Here is a 26,129-nt window from a genome sequence, read left to right as displayed (position 1 = left end):
TTCACGGGCTCAATCTCCCCCCTCCGATGAGGAGGGTGGGAAGGCCCCCCTCTGACAGATCCTGAGGAGACCCAGTGCTGCTGAGAAGGCCCCCAGCGGGCGTCAGCAGGAGGCGCCGACTGAGGAAGCCGTGGCAATGAGGGTGGACGATGCTGTCCCCGCTGTGGAGCCAATCCGTGAGGGAGCCTCCCTGGCCCGGTATCAACTGCAGCCCCCTCTGTCACCGTCGAGGTAATTGTTGCCTCGGCGGCTGGTGGAGAAGGCTCTGGGGCCGAGGGGATGGAACATGTCTAGAAAATAAAGCCTTTTCCAAAAGATCCCTTATTCCTTATTTTAAGAGGAATAAGGGATCTTTTGGAAAAGGCTTTATTTTCCGAAAGATCCGCTTCTAGACTGGCGCTTTTTTCTGGCAAAGCTCCGAGCCGGAAAAAAGCGGCAGCCATGTTTATGCAAATGAAGCAGGGGAGGCTTTAAATCCCCGCTTCATTTGCAATTGCCATGTGTCTAATTTGCATCCCTTTTACAGAAAAGGGATGCAGTCTAGACACAGCCCTGGACTGTGACTGGGGGACTGGGTGGATGCCTGAACACTCGCTCAGTGCATGGGACTCCCCACCCCCCGAACTGCCCTATGCCTACTTCAGGAGGTGAAGGCGGCTTTGCCGCAGCCCGCTCTCGGTTTTCTGCAGCAGTCCCTGCAAGAGGGTACACCCCACCCCTCCCTTCCTCCAAACCCTCCGTCTTTAGTTATCGGGTCCCTGTTCCGCGGGCCCCCCCGGTTTCCCCATCCCTGGACCGCTGGCTGGCTGCAGGATTTGCAGCCAGTCTGTTTCCAAACCGTGCCAAGAGACCATCTGTACATGCTCGTGATCCACACATTTCCTCACCCTCGTGTCCCGCCCCGACAGTAAGTGGTGGGACTACTTAAGACTAATAGAGGGTGAAGAACCTCGCTGGGTCAGCGTATATTCCACCTTAAACCCGTGGCCCATTGGGGACATTAGTTCATAGAATCATAGAATCATAGGACTGGAAGGGACCTCGAGAGGTCATAGAGTCCAGTCCCCCACCCTCAAGGCAGGATCAAGCTCAGTCTACACCATCCCTGACAGATGTCTATCTAACCTGTTCTTAAATATCTCCAGAGAGGGAGATTCCACCACCTCCCTTGGCAATTTATTCCAATATTCATGGAGCTTCATGGAGCTGTGAGCACGGGCATGTACCTGGCCACGGTTCACCCCTGTCCCAGAGACCTGCCCGTTTTGCGGGGTGAAGGAAAACCTGGCGCACACGTATTTAGAATGCACCAGGTTGCAACCCCTATTCTTTTCCCCTCGCTTTTTTATTTATGCACACCCTATCCGTGGCCCCACAAAGTCATGAGACCTCCTTGTCAACCTCCTCCTGGCCCTGGCAAAAGCTACTTTAGGAAGAGGATGCTAGATGAGGGGATTCTCTGCGACTGTGGGGCCTATTTTCGGTCCTCCTTTGTGTCACACATCCAGGCAGAGTTCCTCTGGGTGGCATCCACTAGATCCATCGACAGCTTTGATGGAGCAGTGGACGCTGTCCAGGGTTCTCTCCTTGGTGTCTGGTTCCCTTGTTTTAAACCTTTGAGCCCCACACCTTGATCCTGTTATGTCATTATTTGTCCCCAGAAATTAGTTAGACCCTGGGTCTAGTCGTTCCTCCCACAGGGCTGGGGGAGGGATTCTGAGAAGTGGGTGGGCTGCGCCCAGCCACCTCTCCCATGGTTTTCCAACTAGTGCCCCACTACCCTGACCATCCCATCATGGTCCATGCAAATCTGGTTCCCATATCTCCACCGCATGGCGGTAGCTCCACCACTCCAGTTTCCTCACAGCCACAACCTCCTCTCTCAGAACCAAGCAAGCTACCCCATCCTCAGCCTTGAGCCTTTCACCTTCATGCCTGGCTTCTCTCTGGTTCCATGGACCTTAGTCCCAGTGCTCTGATCAAGTGAGAGCTACAGTAGGAGGCCATCTACTAGACTTTCTTACCCGTAGAAATGGAAGCATTTTTCCCTCTGCTGTCAACAAGCTCACCTCATCCCCAATACTACTTCACTGCCTGTTGTCCCAGATTGTATGTTACACCTAAAGACCTCTGGGCTATACCTCTCTTCCCTGGAGGTACACCTGGAAGCAATAGCAACCTTCCATGAAGCAATAGAGGGGTCATCTGTCTTCACGCACCTCACTATGACGAGATTCCTTCAGAGTCTCCTGGGATGCGTCTAGACTACATGGCTCCATCGACGGAGCCGTGTAGATGAGTTTACTAGACATAGCAAAATGAAGCAGCGATTTAAATAATCGCCGCTTCATTTACATCAAAATGGCCGCCACGCTGTGCCGATGATCAGCTGATCCGGAGCAGTCTAGATGCGCCGCAGTTGACAAGGGAAGCCTTTGTCGAATACTCCGGTAAACCTTGTTTCATGAGGCATACCTGACATTCGCATCCTGCGTTTCTACCAAAGATCAGTTCCTCATTCCACATCCATAAGCCTATAGTGTTGCCCATCTTTTATCCAAAACCTCATGCATCCCCTAAACGGTCAATGTTACACCCCTTAGACATACAGCGAGCATTAGCCTTCTATACAGACAGGACTCGTGACTTTCCTAAATCTCCGTGCCTCTTAATCTCCATCACCAAATGGAGGCAGGAGAAAGGGTGCGCTGATTTCAACCCAGCACATCTCCAAGTGGATCTTCTCCTATCAAGTCAGTTGTTACTCCCTGTGAAGGGGTGTGACCATCCCCATGGGTCCAAACCCCTTCTTTCCGCCTTTTTACGTATTGCCAAGCTTTGGCCCCTCGGGGGAGGAGGGGCTGCTGTGGCTTCTCCTTAAGCTTTTACCCCGAGTGGGGTGTGAGGGGGGGCTGGGCCCTCCCTCTCTCCAGGCCCCAGCCCAGGGCCCTAAGGTGGGGGTGTCCTCCTTGTCCCCTACCCACCTAGCTGATTGGGCTAACTGCTGCAACTCGTCAGCCCGCAAGCGAGACTCCAGCCGCCCGCCCTGAGCCACTTCCTCACCCCCGCTCTCCCTGCCCTTATTCCTGCTACTCCTCCCCTGCTCTAGCCCCTTCTCACCTGTTTTCTCATCCTTGCCCCCACCTGTGTTGTCCATCCTCTCTTTTGAAAGTCCTCCCGGCCCCTTCCTGCCATTCTCCTATGCACCTGCGCTGGCGTCCTCCGTCCTTCCGCCTCCCCTGCTCCCGCAGGCACTCCCTGACCTGCCTAATGTGCATGCGCCGGCGTCTTCCTGGCTTGCACCCAAGGCGCATGCGCTAGCATCCGCCAGGCCGCTGTTTGCCTGGCACGTTCCAGCCACTGCCCTTTCTCCTGCCACGCGGAGGTCAGCCAGCCGCCGTCTTTCATGCCCTGCACGATCCGGTTTGGGCTGCAGGGTTCCATCACCACATCACACTCCCTCTGGAATAAACCACTCATCTCCATTCCAAGAGCACACTCCCTGCGTGCAACTGCAACCTCTGTGGCTTTCCTGAACATGTACCACTCACAGACATTTATTGAGAAGCTACTTGGAACTCTGACCACACCCGCGCCAGGCATTATGCCATCATGCCTCAATTGTCAGCTGGTACAGCCGTGGCTCCAGCGATGCTAGCTTGTGCCGCCAAGCAGAGACTCCAACTCCCACCTTCTGTAGCAAGTATTTCTCTGTAGTCACCAGCAGTGGGGCACCCCGGGGACACACACCTCAAAGAACGGTCATTAATGCACACAATGAGAAACCTCCTTATGTGCTCCAGAGACTTTTGAGCTGGCCGTTTGTTACATCTGCTAAAAGGCTGCATCAAGAACTTGGGGATAGACGTGTGTAATGGCTTCTCCTTAACGATCCTCCTCTCTGCCTTTTCTTTCTTGTATTAGTAACCCCTTAGGGTATGTCTACACTACAAAGTTAATTCGAACTAACAGACGTTAGAATTAACTTTGATAGGCGCTACGCATACAAACCACTAGTTCGAACTTAATTCGAACTAGCGGAGAGCTTAATTTGAACTAGGTAAACCTCATTCTACGAGGACTAACGCCTAGTTCGAATTAAGCAGTTTGAATTAAGGGCTGTGTGGCCACTTAATTCGAACTAGTGGGAGGCTAGCCCTTCCCAGCTTTCCCTGATGGCCACTCTGGGCACCACCAGGGAAACTCGTCTGCCCCACTCCCGGCCCTGAGCCCTTAAAGGGGCACGGGCTGGCTACGGTGCCCGTGCCAGGTGCAAGCCTGCCAGCACCCAGCCAGCAGACCCTGTACCTGGCACGGCACGAACCAGCCACCTGCTGCCACCCAACCCTCCGCCTCTTTCCGGGACCAGGCTGGCAGCTCCTGGGAGCCTGCCCCGGTCCGCAAGAGGCGGGCGCCCACCTAGTCTAGTGCGGAGATCGTGGACCTCATCCACGACGTCCGCACTAGGCACAGGAAAGTGGCTGTCTAGGGCAGGAGAGCTGCCAGCCTGGCCTCCCAGGAGCAGGTTTGCATGAAAATCAGGGTGGTCCAGTGAGACCCCCGACCCTGAGCCCTGAGCTTACAATGGCTGTACTGGGTCAGAACAAAGGTCCATCTAGCCAAGTAGCCTGTCTGCCAACAGTGGCCAACACCAGGTACCCTGGAGTGGATGGACCGAAGACAGTGACCAAGCCATTTGTCTAGTGCCATCCCTCTCCAGCCTTCCACAAACCTTGGGCAGGGACACCACTCCTACCCCCTGGCTAATACCACTCCATGGACCCAACCTCCATGACTTGATCTCACGTCCCTTTAAACTCTATTCCAGTTCTAGCCTTCACAGCCTCCTGCAGCAAGGAGTTCCACAGGTTGACTCTTTGCTTTGTGAAGAACAACTTTCTGTTACTAGTTTGAAGCCTGCTACTCATTCCTTTCCTTTGGTGTCCTCTAGTCCTTCTTTATGGGAACTAATGAAGAACTTTTCTGTATGCACCCTCTCCACCCAACTCCTGCTTTTAGAGACCTCTATCCTGTCCCCCCTCTGTCTCTTTTCTAAGCTGAAAAGTCCCAGTCTCTTTAGCCTCTCTTCATATGAGACCTGTTCCCAACCCCTGATCATTTTAGTTGCCCTCCCCTCTCCCAGCCTCTCTCTTCCCCCTCCCACCTCCTTTTCCCAGTCTCCCCCAGTTTTGTTCAATAAAGACAGATTCCATTTTAGAAGACACGTTATCTTTGTTTTGTACATCAAGAAGAGGGGCTAGGGAAGGGTAAGTGGAAGGAGGTGAGGGAGGAATGGGGCACGAGCCCCCGATGGGGAGGACTGGGCTGGCTCTGCGGGCTTCTGGGGGTGGAAGCTCTCCTGCAGCCCCCCAATTGCCTCCTCTCCCAAGATGGCAGCCTGCGGCAAGTGCAGCCAGTCTGATGGCCGAGTGGTGTGATGTGCCCAGTGTGGGTACTCCGGGCACTCCAAGCCAGGACTGCTTTGCAAGCGGAGCACCCCTGAGAACTGTCTGTCCAGGGTGGGGGTCGGGACCCTTTAAGCACAGCCCTCGGCTAGCCTGAGACAGCATCTCCACGCTCTAAGTCCTCCTCTGATGCCCTGCCGGCACTGCTTCCGGCCATACTTAACCTCTGTTCAGGGTCCACTTAATGTGGACGCGCTAGTTCGAATTAGGAAAACGCTAATTCGAACTAGTTTTTAGTTCTAGATGCGTTAGTTCGAATTAGCTTAGTTCGAATTAACTAATTCGAATTAAGTTAGTTCGAATTAGCGCTGTAGTGTAGACGTACCCTTAGATATTAGATTCTAAAGGGCTGGTGCAGCATGCTCTTTTGGGTAAGATCTGAGGTATAAATTGTCCTGGGACTGTGGCTTGTCCTGTGGGACTGAGAGAACCTGTTCAGAGTTGGTGAGATGGGTTTATAACCCCTGATCTGTGTGAGGAGTGGGGCTGGTGGTGGCACATCTGGAGTGTCTAAGGGGGTTGCTGGCTAGAGAAGCAGCTGAAGTGCTCTGTGGGTGGCTGATTTGGTGCTTTATAGAGGAGGACCCCAGTCTTGGGCTGTACGTAGGCCTGGTTCTGAGCAAGTTGCCCTGATTTGACCCTCGCAGCGATGCCCCCAGCCGCCCTATTGAATGACAAGGGGTGTGGAGTAGAACGGTTCCTTGAACTCAGGGGTGGGGCTAGATCAGGACGGGGCTTTTCCTCCTTCCCCACTAGGGGCTCAGGTTCCAAACTTCCCCCAAAGTGGGGGCTGCCTGGCTCTGGGGCTGGGGAAAAGGACACGGATCCGAGAGTGCTCCCGTGCACCCCCACCTCCGCTGGCTCAGTCCGTGGGGGGGTGAGGCTGCCCCCGCCCTGACTGCAGCCAGTGCAGCATCCCCACGTTGGGGCGTTCGCCAGCCCCTGTTCAGCCTCAGCTCAGTGACTCCCGTCTCCTCCTCCGCAGGTCGTGGCCAAGGGAGCCATCGCCAGGATCCTCCACAAGGGGCTGGAGCTCGGCGAGGGGGCTGGTAAGTAGTGGGGGAGGGGAGCGTGTTGGGGATGGAGCCCCAGGCGGGGGAGGGGCCCTGCTGACTGCCCCTGACTGCCCCCCACTGCCCCTAGGACTGAAGGGCTCCTTCTCCGTGGAGCTGCCCGTCGGCGCTGAGCTGGCGCCGGCTGCCAAGGTGCTGGGTTACACGGTGCTGCCCGACGGAGAGATGGCTGCCGACAGCGCCCTGCTGCGCGTGGCCAAGTGCCTCCCCAACAAGGTGAGCCCGGGGCTCGGGGCCGAGGGGCTTGGGGGAACCGCTCCTGCCCCGTAACCGGAGCCCTGGGCAGGGAGTCACTGGGTGACCTGGGCCCTTCTGCCCCTCTCCCCTTCCCCCTCCCCTGCCGTCTGTCTGGGGTGTCTGTAAATAACCGCAGCTCCATGTGCTGTCCCACGGGGGCACTGAATGAGCCTGGGCTGCCTCAATCCCCCAGCCCCACCCCTAGCACCGAGTCCCAAAGCCCCACGGCCAGTGGGGCCTAGGGCCAGAGTGACACTCGGTGCCTGTAGCTTGTGTCCTGCACCTTTCCCCCTGCCCCGGGGGTCTCTCTCCCCCACTGTGACACCCTGTGCCTCGCCAGGTGAAGCTGGCCTTCTCGCAGGACCGGGCCCTGCCGGGCTCGGAGCTCCAGCTGCAGGTGCAGGCTGCCCCCGGGTCCCTGTGCGCCGTCCGCGCCGTGGATCGCAGCGTGCTGCTCGTGAAGCCTGAGGCCGAGCTCAGCGTCGACACGGTGAGTCTAGAGCAGCTCGGCCATTCGCCCCACCCCTCCCCCGACGAGTCCTCCCCCCTCGCAGGAGGGGCGATGCACGGCCACTGGGGGACACCCCTGGAGGCCACCTCTCCTTGGTTATGGGGCTGCTTCAATGGCACTTGGCCCCCTGACTCTGCGGGTTCTCCACTTCTCTTGCCTGATCTCCCATCAGCCATTGCAATGCCCCCTTCCTGCCCCTGTCACCCAGCCCCGGCTTGGCACATGGAGCTTGGAGCTGAGATAATGGCTGGGGAAGAGCTGGTCCCCAGGGGCAGGGGAAGGAGAATTCCCTGCCCATGTCCAGCAGAGAACATCTGGCCAGGGGCATTGTTGGTCCAGGAGCTGAGCTACGTGTCCTAACCAGGCCTTTCTGTGGCCCAGACAGAGTCATTCTCTGCCCTACGGAGCGATGTCACCTCTCCTTGCCCTTCCCAGGCTCTCCCAGGGCATCAGGGGTCGCGTGTCCGTTTCCTTGGGCTGCAAGTCGGGGGGTGCAGTGACAGACACCTGTGTGATGCTGTGGGATTTGGGGGACCCTTTATGAAAGTCTGTGTTCTAGAAAGGCCAGGGGTTGTGCCAGGTCTGCCACTTACGATATCTGCAAAACTCTTATAATCTGCCAAAGGCGACGATCTCACCTGTATGTTTGCATCCCCTTTGTACTGTGGGTTATGGAGATGTCTGTCTGCCTGCCTGCCTGCCTGCCTGTCTGTCCGCCTGTCTGTCCGATCTGCACAACTTGTGCTGTGCTTCTGGGTGACACTCACAGAGACTCCGGCAATGCACTGCCAGCCTGCTCCACGGACCTTCAGCTATTCAATTGTCCCACTGAGAGAAGAGAAGGCCGAGCCTTGTGCCTCAACAAGGCAAGGCGGGAGGGGGGGGGCGTGTCAGAGCTCTGAGGCTTCCAGGCCACGTGCTCCATGAGCTGGGCAGCCTGTGTCTGGGACAAAGGAAGTAGAAGTCACATGGCAAAAGGACCGTGAAAGGCAGCTGCATCTTCTCATAGAACCCCAGGGCTGGAAGAGCCTTCAGGAGGGCATTGAGTTCAGCCCCCTGCCCAAAGGAGGACCAACCCCAACTCAATCATCCCAAGCCGGGACTTAAAAACCTCTAGTGATGGAGATTCCACCCCCTCCCTAGGGAACCCAGCCCAGGGCTTCCCCACCCTCCTATGGAAAAAGTTTTTCCTAATATCCAACCTAGACTCCCCTCCCCCACTGCAACTTGAGACCATTGCTGCTTGTTCTGCCACCTGTCTCTTCTGAGAACAGCCTCTCCATCCTCTTCAGAACCCCTCTTCAGGTAGTTGAAGGCTGCTATGAAATCCCCCCTCACTCTTCTCTTCTGCAAACTAGAGAAGCCCAAATCCCTCAGGGTACGTCTACACTACAGCGCTAGTTCGAACTAACTTAGTTCGAATTAGTTAATTCGAACTAAGCTAGTTCGAACTAACGCATCTAGAACTAAAAACTAGTTCGAACTAGCGTTTTGCTAGTTCGAACTAGTAAGTCCACATTGAGTGGACTCTGAACAGGGCTTAATGATGGCCGGAAGCAGTGCCGGCAGGGCATAAAAGGAGGACTTAGAGCATGGAGATACTGTCTCAGGCTAGCCGAGGGCTGCGCTTAAAGGGTCCCGACCCCCACCCCGGACACACAGTTCTAAGGGGTGCCCCGCTTGCAAAGAAGTTCTGGCTTGGAGTGCCCTGAGTGCCCACACTGGGCACATCACACCACTCGGCCATCAGCCCGGCTGCACTTGCCGCAGGCTGCCATCTGGGGAGAGGGAGTAATTGGGGGGCTGCAGGAGAGCTTCCACCCCCAGAAGCCCGCAGAGCCAGCCCAGTCCTCCCCATCGGGGGCTCGTACCCCATTCCTCCCTCACCTCCTTCCACTTGCCCTTCCCTAGCCCCCCTTCTTATTGATGTACAAAATAAAGATAACGTTTCTTCCAACATTGACTCTGTCTTTATTGAAAAAAACTGGGGGAGACTGGGAAAAGGAGGTGGGAGAGGGGAAGAGAAAGGCTGGGAGAGGGGAGGGCAACTAACATGATCAGGGGTTGGGAACAGGTCCCAGATGAAGAGAGGCTACAGAGACTGGGACTGTTCAGCTTAGAAAAGAGGAGACGGAGGGGGGACAGGATAGAGGTCTCTAAAAGCAGGGGTTGGGTGGAGAGGGTGCATTCAGAAAAGTTCTTCCTGAGTTCCCATAAAGAAGGACTAGAGGACACCAAAGGAAAGGAATGGGTAGCAGGCTTGAAACTAGTAAGAGAAAGTTGTTCTTCTTGCCAAAGCAAATAGTTAACCTGTGGAACTCCTTGCTGCAGGAGGCTGTGAAGGCTACAACTAGAACAGAGTTTAAAGGGAAGTGAGATCAAGTCATGGAGGTTGGGTCCATGGAGTCCTATTAGCCAGAGGGTAGGAGTGGTGTCCCTGCCCAAAGTTTGTGGAAGGCTGGAGAGGGATGGCACGAGACAAATGGCTTGGTCATTGTCTTCGGTCCATCCCCTCCAGGGTCCCTAGGGTTGGCCGCTGTGGGCAGACAGGCTACTGGGCTAGATGGACCTTTGGTCTGACCCAGGACGGCCATTGTAAGCTCAGGGCTCAGTGTCGGGGGTCTCAGTGGACCCCCTTGATTTTCATGCACACCTGGTCCTGGGTGGCCAGGCTGGCAGCTCTCCTGCCCTAGACGGCCACTTTCCTGTGCCTAGTGCGGAGATCGTGGACGAGGTCCACGATGTCCGCACTAGCCCAGGAAGGTGCCCGCCTCTTGCGGTCCAGGGCAAGCTCCCGGGAGCCGCCAGCCTGGTCCCGGCAAGAGGGGGTGGGCTGGGGGGCATCGGGTGGGTGGCTCTGTGCCGTGCCAGGTGCAGGGTCTGCTAGCTGGGTGCTGGCAGGCTTGCACCTGGCACGGGCACCGTAGCCAGCCCGTGCCCCTTTAAGGGGTCCGGGGCCGGGAGGGGGGCATAGAGTTTCCCTGGTGTTGGCCAGAGTGGCCACCAGGGAAACCTGGGGAGGGCTAGCCTCCCACTAGTTCGAACTAAAGGGCTACACAGCCCTTAGTTCGAACTAGCTAGTTCGAACTAGGCGTTAGTCCTCGTAAAATGAGGTTTACCTAGTTCGAACTAAGCGCTCCGCTAGTTCGATTCAAATTCGAACTAGCGAAGCGCTAGTGTAGCGCATAGGAAAGTTAGTTCGAACTAACTTTCTAGTGTAGACATACCCTCAGTCTCGCCTCATAAGTCATATGGTCCAGACCCCTCATCATTTTGTTGCCCTCTGCTGGACCCTCTCCAATGAGTCCACCTCCCCTCTGTAATGGGAAGCCCATAACTGGAAGCAAAACTCCAGATGTGGCCTCACCAGTGCTGAATGAAGGGGAACAATCACTTCTCTAGATCTGCTGGAAATGCTCCTAATGCCCCCTAATGTGCCACTACCCTTCTTGGCTACCAGGGTGCACTGTTGACTCAGATTCAGCTGTAATCCCCAGGTCCTGTTCTGCCAAATTGCTGCCTAACCAGTTGGTCCCCAGCCTGCAGCAAGGCTTGGGTTTCTTCATCTCAAGTGCAGGACTTTTCACTTGTCCTTGTTGAAACTCATCAGATTTCTTTTGGCCCAATCCTCTAACCCTGTCACTCTGGACTCTATCCCTGCCCGCCAACATAGCCACATCTCCCCCTAGCGTAGTGTCCTCCGCAAACTTGTTTTTCCACTCTTATATTCCAAATTAGTTTTTTTCCTTGTTTCTCTCTAAAATAATTACAACAACAAAATTTTTTCTTTTATAAAAAGAACGAAACTGACAATATCTCCCTTCGGGGATTGAAATTCGCCTCTCTCGGCTTCTCAGCTGGAAAAACAAATAAACCACATAAAGAGAAAGAAAGGACTATAACAACAGTCACAAATAAATAAAACTCTGAAAACATCAACAGTGTAAGAAAATAAGAATCTCCCGAACTATGTCAGCCTCCTCAGGCTTTAAAAAATGTGAGCAGTGCCGCGAGCCTATGCCGGCTTCTGACGGCCACACAAAATGTATTAGTTGCTTGGGGGAAACTCACTCACCCCACAGCTGCATACATTGTGCTTCCCTCACGGCGAGAGCTAGAAAGGATAGAGAGCTCCGCCTGAGGATGATTCTTTTTGAAAAGGCTCTGCAGCCTACAGAGCAGGGGGAACCGCAGCATGAAACCCCCCCGCCGCCAAAAAGTACAAGGCAGAGAGCCTCACCGTCGCGCTCTCTCCCGCCTTCTTCCTCCCCAAAGACACAGGGAAAGGGGCAAGGAAGTCTGAGGACCCCTGCTAGCAAAGCAGAGGGAAGATCCTCCCGTTCGGCACCAGGACCGGTGCGCGCTGCCTCCGAGCCGTCCCGGGAACGCGCTAACCACCCGGGGTGGAAAGAAAAGCCGGCGCCGCTTCAAACAGCGGTGCCGCTGCAAGCCCTGGCACTGCTTCAAGCCCCGGCACTGCAAAAAACTCCGGCTCAGCTTAAAGGGACGGTGCCGCTCAAACCGTCAGCACCGCACCAAAAGAAACTCCATACACAGCCAGCACCGGCTGCAACTGTAAACCAGATCTGTACACCGGTGCCGGCAGCAGACAGCGAGAGGCATCCTCAGGAGTCTGCTACAGAACACTCTAAGGCAGCGTCTGACACTCACAGCAGGCAGCAGCATTCATGCCTGCCTCCCACTGACTGCTCCCCTGGGAGATCCTTGGCAAGGCATTCCCCTCCCAGATCTATGTCTCCAGTGTCCTTGCAAGAGGCTCCCTTACAGGATGATGACCGACATACGACATATTCTTCACGACACACGTCGCCAAGGGGGTCTCGCTCATCCTATCATAGGGCTGGACCACAACAAAGCCTATGGCATCCTTACTGGTCATACCTACCCCCACCCTACCCACCCCAATGGGGGCCCTGGGATCATTGGGACCCATACAGACGCCGGTTCTCAGCCCACTCCTCACCATCTCGAAGGAGCGTGCCTCATCTACAGCCCCTACCTCCGGCAACACACGCAGAGGAGGAGGAGGAACGAATTTTGGACAATGAATCCGATATTCAATCAATAAACATCACACACCTTGACGACCTAAGTGCCCAGCAAGACGAGGCAGTTATACCATCAGATACAGTAGCGATCGACGACCTCAAACAGTTTCAAGAATTATTCAAGCGAGTAGCGACAAGTCAGCATGTCTCCCTCCAAGAAGTGCCAAAGAAACAACATCACTTGTTAAAGAACCTGCATCCTACATTGCACAGTAAGATTGCCCTGCCAATCATGGAGGCAATCATGGAAACATCTGAGGATCTGTGGAAGACACCCGCATCCATCCAGCCAACTAATAAAAAGATTGACAGAAAATACTTAGTTCCACCAAAAGACAATGATTTCCTGTTTACACATCCACAAGCCAACTCCTTAGTTGTTGAATCAGCACAGCAAAGAGCGAAGTTGCCGCAATACAAAAATGGCAATATGGACAAGGACCATAAAAAGCTAGACTTCTTCTACACTACAACTAAGAATATTAAATTATTCTGCCTTCTTAGCGAATCATGTATTCAGAGGGATAGCCATGTTAGTCTGAATCTGCAAAAGCGACGAGGAGTCCTGTGGCACCTTATAGACTAACTGACGTGTAGGAGCATAAGCTTTCGTGGGCAAAGACCCACTTCGTCAGATGCTTTAGCGAATCATGACTTTGATAATTATTCGAAGTTGGGAGAACTGATACCATATCCCCCTGAATCCAAAAGATCTATCTTGAAAGCGATAGTCCATGAAGGCCATACGATCGCTCGCACCACTCTCCAAACTGCAATGGACGTCGCTGACACCGCAGCTAGGACTACAGCTATGGCGGTAGTCATGCGCAGAACTTCCTGGCTACAGTCATCTGGAGTTCCCCGAGATCTTCAGCCCAAAGTAGAAAATTTACCATTTGATAGGCAAAAATTATTTGCAGCTTCTACAGACGAAATGCTACACAACAGTAAGAATTCGAAAACCACTCTTCGTACATTGGGGATGTACACACCGCCTTTCAAACGCAGGCGGTACACCCCATATAACACATACAATCACTACAGGTATGGGCAATAAAACCGACCACAGAAACCGTATGAAGACACTAGGCCAAGACAACGACCTCAGAGGAGGTGCCCTAATCAGGGCCGCCCACCAACTGCTCAGTCCTCTAAGCAACAAATTTGAAGATGTGGTCGAGGGTCTGCAATACCTCCCTCATGATCTAGCAACAACGCAACAGGGCCATCTTTTTACCCACCGTTTACGGCCGTTCCTTCCACAATGGGAATCTATAACATCGGACCGATGGGTTCTAGACATAATTCGAGTCGGCTACACCATCCCACCTACCCTTCCCCCTACCCCGTCCCTTTTCAGGGACCCCTCTCACGAAACTCTACTAAGACAAGAGATCGATCAACTCCTTTTAATCGGAGCCACAGAAAGAGTACCAGTAGAGTTTCACGGGAAAGGATTTTACTCGAACTATTTTTTGATCGAGAAAAAAACGGGGGGCTGGAGGCCCATATTAGACCTCCGCAAACTGAACAAGTTTCTCAGGAAACAACGTTTCAAAATGGTCACACTTACAACAATCATTCCTGTGCTAGATCAAGGGGACTGGTTCGCAGCCATCGACCTGCAAGATGCGTATTTCCATGTAACTATCCATCCTGCCCACAGACGCTATCTACGCTTTACGCTCGGCCCAGATCATTTTCAGTACGATGTTCTCCCCTTTGGCCTCTCGTCAGCTCCGAGAGAATTTTCAAAGGTACTAGCAGTCGTCGCTGCGTACCTCAGAAGACAAAAGGTCATTATATTCCCCTACCTAGACGACTGCCTTTTAAAGGGCTCGACACAGGACGAAACCGCCTCCATGATAAGTACGACCACATCCCTCCTCAATCACCTAGGTCTTCTAGTCAACGAAAGCAAATCAACGCTTCACCCAGTTCAAGATATAGAGTTCATTGGGGCACGCCTGGACTCAATCACAGCTCGAGCATACCTACCTCGACAACGTTTCAGACCTATACAAGAAATTATAAGTGCGGTGTTTACAACTCCTACCACTACAGTACTTACTTGTCTCCGACTAATGGGACACATGGCTTCCACCACCTATGTAGTCCACCACGCTCGTCTGCATTTTCGATGCTTCCAACTCTGGATAGCAATTGTGTACATACAGTCACGACACTCCCTCAACAAGACAGTGACTATTCCACCAAACGTTCTTGCATCCTTACAATGGTGGACGGTACTGAACAACCTCCTGGCAGGCGTTCCATTCCAACAAATCGAACCCACTATACAGATTACCACGGATGCTTCCCTCCTTGGCTGGGGAGCACATATGAATGATCAAGGGGTTCAGGGAAGGTGGTCCCCATCCGAGGCACGACTACACATCAACCTCCTCAAACTGCGGGCAGTAAGGAATGCCTGTGCACACTTTGCCCCCAACATTGCCAGTCAGACAGTCCGCATCCTAACGGACAACATCTGCACAATGTTCTACATAAACAGGCAGGGCGGAGCCCGCTCCTGCTCCCTCTGCGCGGAAGCTATCCGCCTGTGGAACTCTTGCATTCGCAACCATGTCACCCTCATAGCATCCTACCTGCCCTGGGTGAACAACACCAGAGCAGATTCACTCAGCCGCAACTTCACCTCGGATCACGAGTGGGAGTTACACACGGAGGTCACAAACTCAATCTTCCACCGATGGGGATGGCCATCTATAGACCTTTTTGCTTCTACCCAGAACCCCAAATGCCCCCAGTTCTGCTCACGTGCAGGACTTGGCAGACATTCCCTGGGGGATGCCTTTCTAATCAAATGGACAGCCCCCCTACACTATGCCTTCCCCCCCATACCGCTCATCCCAAGAATCCTACGCAAGATCTGCAGAGACGGAGCCCTAGTCATCCTGATAGCCCCATCGTGGCCCCGACAAACTTGGTACCTGTACCTGCACAAGCTAGCAGTTCACCCTCCTTATCTACTACCAAACCGTGTAGACCTGATATCTCAGAGCAATGGCACAATACTACACCCACAGCTCCATACCCTACACCTTCAGGCTTGGCTGCTCTCTGGTTCTCGGAGATAGAAAATCACTGTTCCCAGCAAGTGAAGGACATCCAAGTAGGAGACAGTCCACTCGAAAAACTTACCTGCAAAAATGGACACAATTCTCTCACTGGTGCCAGCGAACCAAAGCAAAGCCCCGTGTCGCCCCACTGAATACGATCCTGGACTACATTCTAGACCTTAAAGTATCAGGACTGTCAATCTCTTCCTTAAGAGTCCATCTTTCCACAATAGCAGCGTTCCATACCTTGATTGACGGCTTCTCCATATTTGCCCATCCTATCACTAAAAGATTCCTTAAAGGGCTCCACAACGTATACCCGCCCTACAAGGCCCCACCCCCGTTATGGGACCTAAATCTTGTTCTCCACCACCTCACCAGACCTCCTTTCGAGCTTCTGGCTACAGTACCACTCCCCTTTCTCTTTATGAAAGTCTGCTTCTTATTAGCTATTACGTCAGTCAGACGGGTGAGTGAACTCGGGGCACTAATGTCAGAACCCCACTACACAGTTTTTACGAAGGACAGGGTCATACTTAGACCTCACCCAACATTCCTGCCAATGATCTGTACAGAATTCCATGTCAACAAACCAATTGTACTACCTACCTTTTTCCCAAAACTGCATGCTTCACAGAAGGACGCCACCCTGCATACTCTGGACATTCGGAGGGCTTTCGCCTTCTTCCTGGAGAGAACAAAACCATTTCGTAAATCCAAAAGGCTTTTTATATCCATCGCTGAGCGTTCCAAAGGAACACGTCTATCATCACAACGAATCTTAAGATGGATTTCGACATGCATAGTCAAGTGCCACACCCTGGGCAATAAGCCATTACAGGGCCCAGCACGAGCGCATTCCACTCGAGCCATGGCTGCTTCTACAGCCTTTTTGAGCAATGTCCCCTTAAGGGATATTTACCGAGCAGCAACGTGGTCTTCAGACCATACCTTTGCCAGACATTATGCTATCCTACCACAACTTAAACATGACTCAGCAGTAGCTACAGCGGTGCTCTCTACCACCGCTAAACATTGACTCCAGCTCCCTCCAGCCATATATTGAATACTGCTTTGTAGTCACCTAGAGTGGAGCACCCACGGGGACACTACTCGAAGAAGAAAAGGGAGTTACTCGCCTCATGCAGTAACGAGTGTTCTTCGAGATGTGTGTCCCCGTGGGTGCTCCACGACCCTCCCTTCCTCCCCTCTGCGCGGAGTCTAAATTACTCGGACGGAGACGAGGAACTGAAAGGGAGGGGGTTGAGCCGTGCACTACAGAGGGCGGGAAGGGCTCGAGACGCCTTCTGAGTATGCGCGGCTCAACAGAGGGGGAAACTGCTTTGCAAAGCTCTGATCTGCAGCTCAGGGCAACCCTTTACCTAGAGTGGAGCACCCACGGGGACACACATCTCGAAGAACACTCGTTACTGCACGAGGTGAGTAACTCCCTTTTTTCAAAGATAATAACCAATGGCTGACATGAGCCAACTCCCTCAGCACCCTTGGATGCATTAGATCTGGCCCCATGGATTTCTGTATGTCTAACTGTTCCAAATAGTCTTTAATCTGCTTTTTTTTCACCAAGGGCTGCCCACCTCCTTCCCATACTGTGTTGCCTAGTGCAATAGTCTGGGAGCTGACCTTGTCTGTGGAGACAGAGGCAAAAAAAAAAAAAAGGAGTACTTCATCTTTTCCCACATCATCTTTCTCTAGGTTACCCCCTCATCCAGTAAGGTATGTAGTGGGGAGGAGTGGCCTCCCACTGACTTGGAGGAGGAAGAACACCTCCATGAGCCCTTTTGGGCAGAACCTGGGCCCTTCTGGTGACCTTATACCTGTGCAGAGGCTAGTGTTTCTCCATGGTCCCTGCGTTCCACATCCATGTTGGAGTCGGAACCTGAAGGCCATGGATGGAAGAGGAGGTGCTGCGCTCAGCACAGGTCCCTCTGGAAAGGAGACAGGAGTTGACTCTACAATGACTCCTCAGTGGCACGTCTCGACTCAGTGGCCAGTCTGGCCCCTTGGGCCTATGACCAGACACAAGATGGGGGCTACAGTTCAGTCTCCATTACTTCAGTGAGCAGGGGCACTCCTTCAGAGGCTCTGGGTCCAGACCCTGCTATAGGGGTACAGTCATCTCAGACTATGTTGAGGTTGCAGATACCTGTTATGCCACTGGTCGGGACACAAGTGGAGTCCTGTTCAGCACTGAGCTCCCAGTCGGAACACTCCGCACTCTGGGGAAGTCCAATGGCACCAGGTTCCAGGGATGTTTCTATGTCCAGTGCTGCCACTTCACAGCACTGTGGTGCCGGTGACCAAGGGCATGTGCCCATGGTACCAGTCCTGGTACCAGAGGTGGAACAGGAAGAAGGGTAGCTGTGGCATCCCTCCTCCCCATCATCACCTGATGAGGCGGTAGGGGCGGTGGCGTCGCTGCCCTTTATGCATAATAGGGCTCATCAAGACTTACTGAGGAGTATGGCCCAGAATATGGGTCTACACATAGAGGAGGTGGGGGAGGATGCAGATTCTATGGTGAAAATCTTGTCTTGGGGGGGACTGTCCAGGGTTGCTCTCCTCTTTATCAAGACTATCTCCTCCACCATGAAAACCCTTTGGCAAACCCCCGCTTCCATTTCCCCAACCACTAAAGTGGTGGCGTGGTGGTACTTTGCCCCTTCAAAGGTGTAGGAGTACTTGTATGTGCACCCACAACTGGGAACCTTGGTGGTAGATGCGACTAATGCTAAGAAACTCTCCAGGGCCCTACTCCCAAGTCCGAAGACTCTAAGGGGCTGGACTTGTTGGGGAGGAAAGTGTCCTCATTGGGTTACCTCCAGCTGAAGGTGGCTAATCACTAGGCAGTGTTGGCCCACTACAATTTTAACATGTGGGCATCCATTGACAAATTTAAAGAGCTCCTCCCATCGACTCTAGGTCTGAGCTCGCCATTCAGGAAGTCTAATCAACTGTTTGTTGCAATAGCAGAGAGAATGAAGGGGCTGCCTGTTACTGCCCAGAGGATATCCCCCTGGACCACAGAGTGTACTTGCACTTGTTACAAATTGGCAAAAGCGCCAGCCCCTCAGCTCTCTGCCCACTTGACTTGGGTACAGGCATTGTCAATGGCAAGACATTTGTCGAATGGCCACATGGTCCTCGGTACACAGGTTTACATCCCACTTTGACGTTCAACATCATGCTAGGAAGGATGCCACATTTGGAAGGGCAGTGATGTAGACTGCAGAATGGTGACCTCTGACCCCCTGGGCCGGGTAGCTGCTTTGGAATCACCTACATTGGAGTGCACATGAGCAATCACTCAAAGAAGAAAAGTTAGTTACTTTTCATAACTGGTGTTCTTCAAGATGTGTTGCTCATGTCTGTTCCAAAACCCGCACACCACCCCTCTGTCAGAGTCACTTCTAGCAAGAAAGAACTGAGAATGGGGAGGTCAACAGGGTGCTTTACATCTAGCCATCTTGGCACCACTCTAGGGGTACGTCTAAACTACATGCCTCTGTCGACAGAGGCATGTAGATTTGTTTGTTCAGCAAAGATAAATGAAGCCGTGATTTAAATGATCGCGACTTCATTTACATTTACATGGCTGCTGCGCTGAGCCGACAAACAGCTGATCAGCTGTTTGTCGGCTCGCCGCTAGTCTGGACGTTCCACCTGTCGACATCAAAGCCCTTTGTCGGCAGCCCCGGTAAACCTCATTCCACGAGGAATAACGGGGCTGCTGACAAAGGGCTTTGATGTCGGCAGGTGGAACGTCCAGACTAGCGGCGAGCCGACAAACAGCTGATCAGCTGTTTGTCGGCTCAGCGCAGCAGCCATGTAAATGTAAATGAAGTCGCGATCATTTAAATCACGGCTTCATTTGCCTTTGCTGATCTGTCTAATCTACATGCCTCTGCCGACAGAGGCATGTAGTCTAGACACAGCCTAGGAGTCTCCCCTGCCGATTTACAGTATTCAGCTAGAGAAAAATCTTCCCAGCAACTGTGCACACAGTAAACACACTGAAATTGGAATGGACATGAGCAACACATCTCGAAGAACAACAGTTACAGAAGGTAACTGTGTTTTCCTCAGCCTCTCCTCATAAGTCATGTGGAGATCGGGAGAGATCCCAGATGATTTGGAAAAAGGCAAACATAGTGCCCATTTTCAAAAAAGGGAAGAAGGACGATCTAGGGAACTATAGACCAGTCAGTCTTACCTCAGTCCATGGAAAAAACATGGAAGGGATCCTTAAGGAATCCATTTTGAGGCACTTGGAAGAGAGGCAAGTGATCAGGAATAATTAGCATGGATTCACAAAAGGCAAGTCATGCCTGACCAACCTGATTAGCTTCCATGATGAGGTAACTGGCTTTGTGGACATGGGGAAGTCAGTGGATGTGATATACCTTGACTTTAGCAAGGCTTTTGATACGGTCTCCCACAATATTCTTGCCAGCCAGTTAAGGGAATGTGGATGGATAAATGGACAGTAAGATGGATAGAAAGCTGGCTAGAAGGTCGGATCCAGTGGGTAGTGATCAATGGCTCGATGTCAGGATGGCAGTCGGTTCCTAGTGGAGTGCCCCAAGGTTTGGTTCTAGGACCGGTTTTGTTCAATATCTTTATAAATGACCTGGATGAGGGGATGGATTGCACCCTCAGCAAGTCTGCAGATGACACTAAGCTAGGGAGAGAGGTAGATACGCTTGAGGGCAGAGATGGGGTCCAGAGTAACTTAGACAAATTGGAGGATTGGGCCACAAGAAATCTGATGACAAGTATCAGAGGGGTAGCCGTGTTAGTCTCAATCTGCAAAAGTGGCAAGAGTCCTGTGGCACCTTAGGATATGTCTACGCTACGAAGTTAGTTTGAATTAACTTTAATAGCAGCTATACATGCAAATCACTATTTCGAATTTAATTCGAACTAGCGCTTAATTTGAACTAGGTAAACCTCATTCTACGAGGACTAACGCCTAGTTCGAATTAAGTAGTTTAAATTAAGGGCTGTCCAGCCACTTAATTCGAACTAGCTGGAGGCTAGACCTTCCCAGGTTGCCCTGGTGGCCACTCTGGGTCAAACCAGGAAAACTCTTCTGCCCCACTCCCAGCCCTGGAGCCCTTAAAGGGGCACAGTCTGCCCACAGTGCTTGTGCCAGTTGCAAGCCTGCCAGCATCCAGCCAGCATACCCTGCATCTGGCACGAGATGAGCCAGCCACCCGCTGCCACCCAGCCCTCCACCTCTTCCCAGGACCAGGCTGGCGGCTCCCAGGAGCCTGCCCGGGGCCGCAATAGAAGGGCGCCCACCTGGTCTAGTGCAGAGATTGTGGACCTCATTGAGGTTTGGGGGGAGGCCTCCAATGCCTACAATCTCTGCATTAGGCACAGGAACGTGGCCGTCTACAGCTGCATGGCTGCCAGCCTGGCCACGAGAGGCCACATGCACAGCCAGGAGCACCTGCCGCTACTGGAGCAGCAGCTCTGCACCCAGGAGCACTGGGTCCATGAGGACCTGTGGCTGCAGCAGCAGAGCTTGGAGGCACTGGAGGAGGAGGGCCGTGCCCTCCGAGGTCACCTCCAGGCCCTGGTGGACATGTTCCTGCCTCCTCCTGCCTCCCTGCGACTGCACCAGCTCTCGCTCCTCCTCCCACCCCTGCTCTCCCTTCCACTTCCTCTGTACCCCCGTCCCTCCTGCTCCACACGCACTCCCCCCCGATGCCCCCACACCCGCAGTGCTGCGAGACGGGAGAGCCAGCAGGACCCTGAACCCTGAGCTTTCCCTTCCTTTCCTCCCCTTCCTCCCACTTCCAGCTCCCACCTCCCAGGTTTCCCCCTCCCCTCTCCCACCTTCTCTCCTGCCCTCTCCTGCCTTCTTTCCCCCATCTCCCCAAAGTTTCATTCCCCCTCCCCAGTTGTGTTAAAGAGAGTTGTTATTTTTGAAAATACGTGTCTTTTATTTGACATCAGGGAGGAGGGGCTAGGGAAGTGTAAGTGTAAGGATGAGAGGAGGAATGGGGCACAAGCCCCCGGTGGGGCAGACTGGGGAGACTGTTAGCGCTCCTCAGGGTGGAAGCTTTCCCGCAGGGCCCCCTGGATCCTGACAGGCCCTCAATGGTCCTCCCGAATGGCAGCCTGCAGACAGGGCAGCCAGGCTGCCGAAAATATGTCCATGAGACGCAGCAGAGTCCCCAGGGGCAGGTCTGGTTCTATGTTGCAGGGTGCTGTGGTGCCCTGAGTGAGGGCAAGCAGGACACTCCGAGACACAAATGCTTTGCTGTCCCTCAGCGAGCTAGACCAGCAAGCAGAGAAACCTGAGAACTGTCTGTCCGGGATGGGGGGGTCGGGTCCCTTTAAGCACAGCCCTCAGCTAGCCTGAGGCAGCAGCCCCACACACTAAGTCCAACCCATATGCCCTGCCTGCCCTGGTTCCGGCCAGCCTTACCTTCGATTCAGGGTCCACTCAATGTGGACGTGCTATTTCGAATTAGCAAAACTCTAATTTGAATTAGTTTTTAGGTCTAGATGCACTAATTCGAATTAAGTTAGTTTGAATTAGCGCTGTAGTGTAGACATACCCTACTATAGACTAACAGAAGTGTTGGAGCATAAGCTTTCGTGGGCAAAGACCCACTTCGTCAGATGCATGTAGTGGAAATTTCCAGAGGCAGGTATAAATATGCAGGCCAGGATCAGGCTAGAGATAACAAGGTGAATCTAATCAGGGAGGATGAGGCCCACTTCTAGTAGCTGATCTGGAGGTGTGAATTCCAAGAGAGGAGAAGCTGCTTTTGTAGTTAGCGAGCCATTCACAGTCTTTGTTTAATCCAGAGTTGATGATGTCACACTTGAACTGTAGCTCAGCAGTTTCTCTTTGAAGTCCGGTCTTGTAGTTTTTTTGCTGCAGGATGGCTACCTTTGGGTCTGCAATTGTGTGCCAGGGAGATTGAAGTGTTCCCCTACAGGTTTTTGTACGTTGCCATTCCTAATATCAGATTTGTGTCCATTGAGTCTTTTACAATCAAAGCTGCCACTGTCAATCTCCCAGGATTTGAATTAGGTCTAGTGAAGACAGCTATTTGGAACTGATAGGGACACTCTGGTCAATGCTGGCAGTTCTGCTTCCATGAGGAGTCAGAGTAGTTGAGGGTATGTCTACACTACAGCGCTAATTCGAACTAACTTAGTTAGAATTAGTTAATTCGAACTAAGCTAATTCGAACTAACGCATCCAGACTAAAAAACTAGTTCGAATTAGCGTTTTGCTAATTCGAACTAGCATGTCCACACAGAGTGGACCCTGAACTGGGCTTAAGGATGGCCGGAAGCAGTGCCGGCAGGGCATCAGATGAGGACTTAGAGCGTGGAGATGCTGTCTCAGGCTAGCCGAGGGCTGTGCTTAAAGGGACCCGACCCCCACCCCGGACAGACAGTTCTCAGGGGTGCCCCGCTTGCAAAGCAGTCCTGGCTTGGATTGCCTGGAGTACCCACACTGGGCACATCACAGCACTCGGCCATCAGCCCGGCTGCACTTGCCGCAGGCTGCCATCTTGGGAGAGGGGGCAATTGGGGGGCTGCAGGAGAGCTTCCACCCCCAGAAGCCCGCAGAGCCAGCCCAGTCCTCCCCATCGGGGGCTCGTACCCCATTCCTCCCTCACCTCCTTCCACTTACCCTTCCCTAGCCCCCCTTCCTGATGTACAAAATAAAGGACAATTGTGTTCAAAAATAGAATCTCTCTTTATTGAACAAAACTGGGGGAGACTGGGAAAAGGAGGTGGGAGAGGGGAAGAGAGAGGGTAAGAGAGGGGAGGGCAACTACAATGATGAGGGGTTTGGAACAGGTCTCATATGAAGAGAGGCTAAACACACTGGGACTTTTTAGAAAAGAGGAGATGGAGGGGGGATATGATAGAGGTCTATAAAAGCACGAGTGGGGTGGAGAGGGTGCATCAAGAAAAATTCTTCATTAGTTCCCATAATAGAAGGACTAGAGGACACCAAAGGAAAGGAATGGGTAGCAGGCTTCAAACTAATAACAGAAAGTTCTTCTTCACAAAGCAAAGAGTCAACCTGTGGAACTCCTTGCTGCAGGAAGCTGTGAAGGCTAGAACTAGGGTTAAAGAGAACTGAGATCAAGTCATGGAGGTTGGGTCCATGGAGTGCTATTAGCCAGGGGGTAAGAATGGTGTCCCTGCCCAAAGTTTGTGGAAGGCTGGAGATGGATGGCACGAGACAAATGGCTTGGTCACTGTCTTCGGTCCATCCCCTCCAGGGTTGGCCGCTGTTGGCAGACAGGCTACTTGGCTAGATGGACCTTTGGTCTGACCCAGTACGGCCATTGTAAGCTCAAGGCTCAGGGTCGGGGGTCTCAGTGGACCACCTTGATTTTCATGCACACCTGCTCCTGGGTGGGCAAGCTGGCAGCTCTTCTGCCCTAGACGACCACTTTCCTGTGCCTGTGCCAAGGTCCACGATGTCCGCACTAGACCAGGCGGGTGCCCGCCTCTTGCGGTCCCGGGCAAGCTCTCGGGAGCCGCCAGCCTGGTCCTGGGAAGAGGGGGAGGGCTGGGGGGCATCGGGTGGGTGGCTCGATCCGTGCCAGGTGCAGGGTCTGCTGGCTGGGTGCTGGCAGGCTTGCACCTGGCACGGGCACCGTAGCCAGCCCGTGCCCCTTTAAGGGGGCCGGGAGGGGGGCAATAGAGTTTCCCTGGTGTTGGCCAGAGTAGCCACCAGGGAAAGCTGGGGAGGGCTAGCCTCCCACTAGTTCGAATTAAGGGGCTACACACCCCTTCGAACTAGTAAGTTCGAACTAGGCTTAGTCCTCGTAGAATGAGGTTTTCCTAGTTCGAACTAAGCGCTCCGCTAGTTCGAATTAAGTTCGAACTAGCGGAGTGCTTGTGTAGCACCTATCAAAGTTAATTCGAACTAACGTCCGTTAGTTCGAATTAACTTTGTAGTGTAGACATACCCTAAGAGTGTTCTCCCTTTAACTTTCTGCAGTGTGGACAGCGCCAAAATTCGAGTTAAGATACTTCGACTTCAGCTATGCAATTAACGTAGTTGAAGTTACGTATCTTAATTTGACCTTGTGCCGTAGTGTAGACTTACCCATCCAGATTAATGAAGATTTTAAACAAAACCAGCCCCAGGACAGAAACCAACTACCAATTAGACATCAAGCCGTTAATCAGTACCCATTCAGCCCAGCCATCTAGCCTGCTTTCTATTCAACTTATAGTTCATTCATTCAAGCCATACGTCTTTATCTTGCTGGCAAGAATACTGTGGGAGATCTTATCAAAAGCTTTGATAAAGTAAAGACAGATGCCATCCTCTGCTTTCCCCATATCCACAGAGCCATTGTCTACAAATGAAACTTTGACTTAAAGAATGAATGACCCATCTGAGCTGTGGCTGACTGGCGGTAGTCCAGAGGAACTTTACAGCCAGCAAATTCGCCAGTACTGCTAGGAACCTGATGGACTTTGAGTCTTTTTTAGTTGTTTCTTTATAATAACCTGTAGTTTAAGATGCTAAAGGATTGGCTGGCTGGAAGGGATTTTGGATAAGATGCAAACCCAAAGTGACCTGATAACGTGGCTAAACCTTTGGGATCAAGAAAATGTTTTGTATCATGAGCAGAGGTTTAAAATAACTTCTCAGTGTATTGGAGCTGGGTACTAAAAGCCAGAGAACTGGAAGGCAGCAAGGGGAGGAGGTGCATGGACTCAATAGGTTTAACCAATAAGCCCAGGCTTATTGATTAATCATCTAATTGACCACAGGTTGACATCCCTAGTGGGAAGAGGCTGGGTGCTGGGAAAGGAGTGGGGGAGTCCAGGCTAGAAATGTGATTGGGATGATAGGGGAGGTTTGTGGGGTGATGTGTTGGTGAGAGGAGGGGCAGGAGCTGGCCATGGGGAGGCTCGTACCTTGGTCTCACGGCAGCCCTTGTCCGTGTTTGTCTTTAGGTCTATAACTTGCTCCCTGATTTTCACCAAGAAGACTCCTATCAAGGTAATAAGTCATGTTACTGTCAGTACAGTAATACAGCTCTGGTTCTGGCTACTACTGTCGACAATCTGCCGAGGAGCATTTCGAAATTCTGGAGGCGGCGCAGAGGGACTCGTGGCAGGGCTGTCCCACTGACAGACCCCAACGGCCTGTTTCAGGTAGGGTTGTGCCTGGCCCTGCCTCTGTCTCCTTTGTAGCCTGAAAGGACTAAACTGGCTCCGCCGTGCCCAGGCTGCTGGGGCGACGTCCCACCAAACAGTCTGACCTGTTCTAGAGACACCCCAGGGATGCTCCTCGCAAACTCAGGGTCGGGCTGCACCTCCCCCGCCTCCTTCAGACCCAGCTCAGGCCCTGGGACTGATTCCCGGCGTATGCACACAGCAGGAACGATACCCCCGGCTCCTGGGCTCAGGGATCTGATGCGGGGGCAGCTGCACCATGACCAGTTATGGCTGCCTGGCAGTTCCTGTTACAGCCCAGCCGCGCTGTACGTTCAAGATACGATAAAAAAAAATTGGACTTAAAGTGAAATAACTTAACGTGGGGAATTATTTTCCTGCTGTTGACTCCCATTTGCGCAAACTGGATTTTTTGGTGTGACTTAAGAGCGGGGGATGGGAGGATTTATCACCCATCAGTTCCAACGAGCGTCAGTGACGTC

General features: G+C 52.9%; 1 protein-coding gene across 2 annotated transcripts in view; it reads left to right on the top strand.

Moving 5' to 3' along the window:
- Positions 1–26,129, top strand: part of LOC102446370 (alpha-2-macroglobulin-like protein 1) — a 111,059-nt gene that overhangs the window by 63,143 nt on the left and 21,787 nt on the right. Inside the window, exons 13-16 of one of the 2 annotated variants that reach the window (XM_075918656.1) lie at positions 6,451–6,514; positions 6,609–6,754; positions 7,116–7,265; positions 25,426–25,626. The exons of the other annotated variant lie outside the window; for it this stretch is intronic. Of the exons in view, the coding sequence (XP_075774771.1) occupies positions 6,451–6,514; positions 6,609–6,754; positions 7,116–7,265; positions 25,426–25,626 (561 nt within the window). The remainder of the gene's footprint in view (positions 1–6,450; positions 6,515–6,608; positions 6,755–7,115; positions 7,266–25,425; positions 25,627–26,129) is intronic. 2 annotated transcript variants of the gene reach the window in all.

The sequence above is a fragment of the Pelodiscus sinensis genome, unplaced genomic scaffold, assembly GCF_049634645.1.
Source record: "Pelodiscus sinensis isolate JC-2024 unplaced genomic scaffold, ASM4963464v1 ctg39, whole genome shotgun sequence".
NCBI lineage: Eukaryota > Metazoa > Chordata > Testudines > Trionychidae > Pelodiscus > Pelodiscus sinensis.
This window is presented reverse-complemented; position numbering and strand designations above follow the sequence as displayed.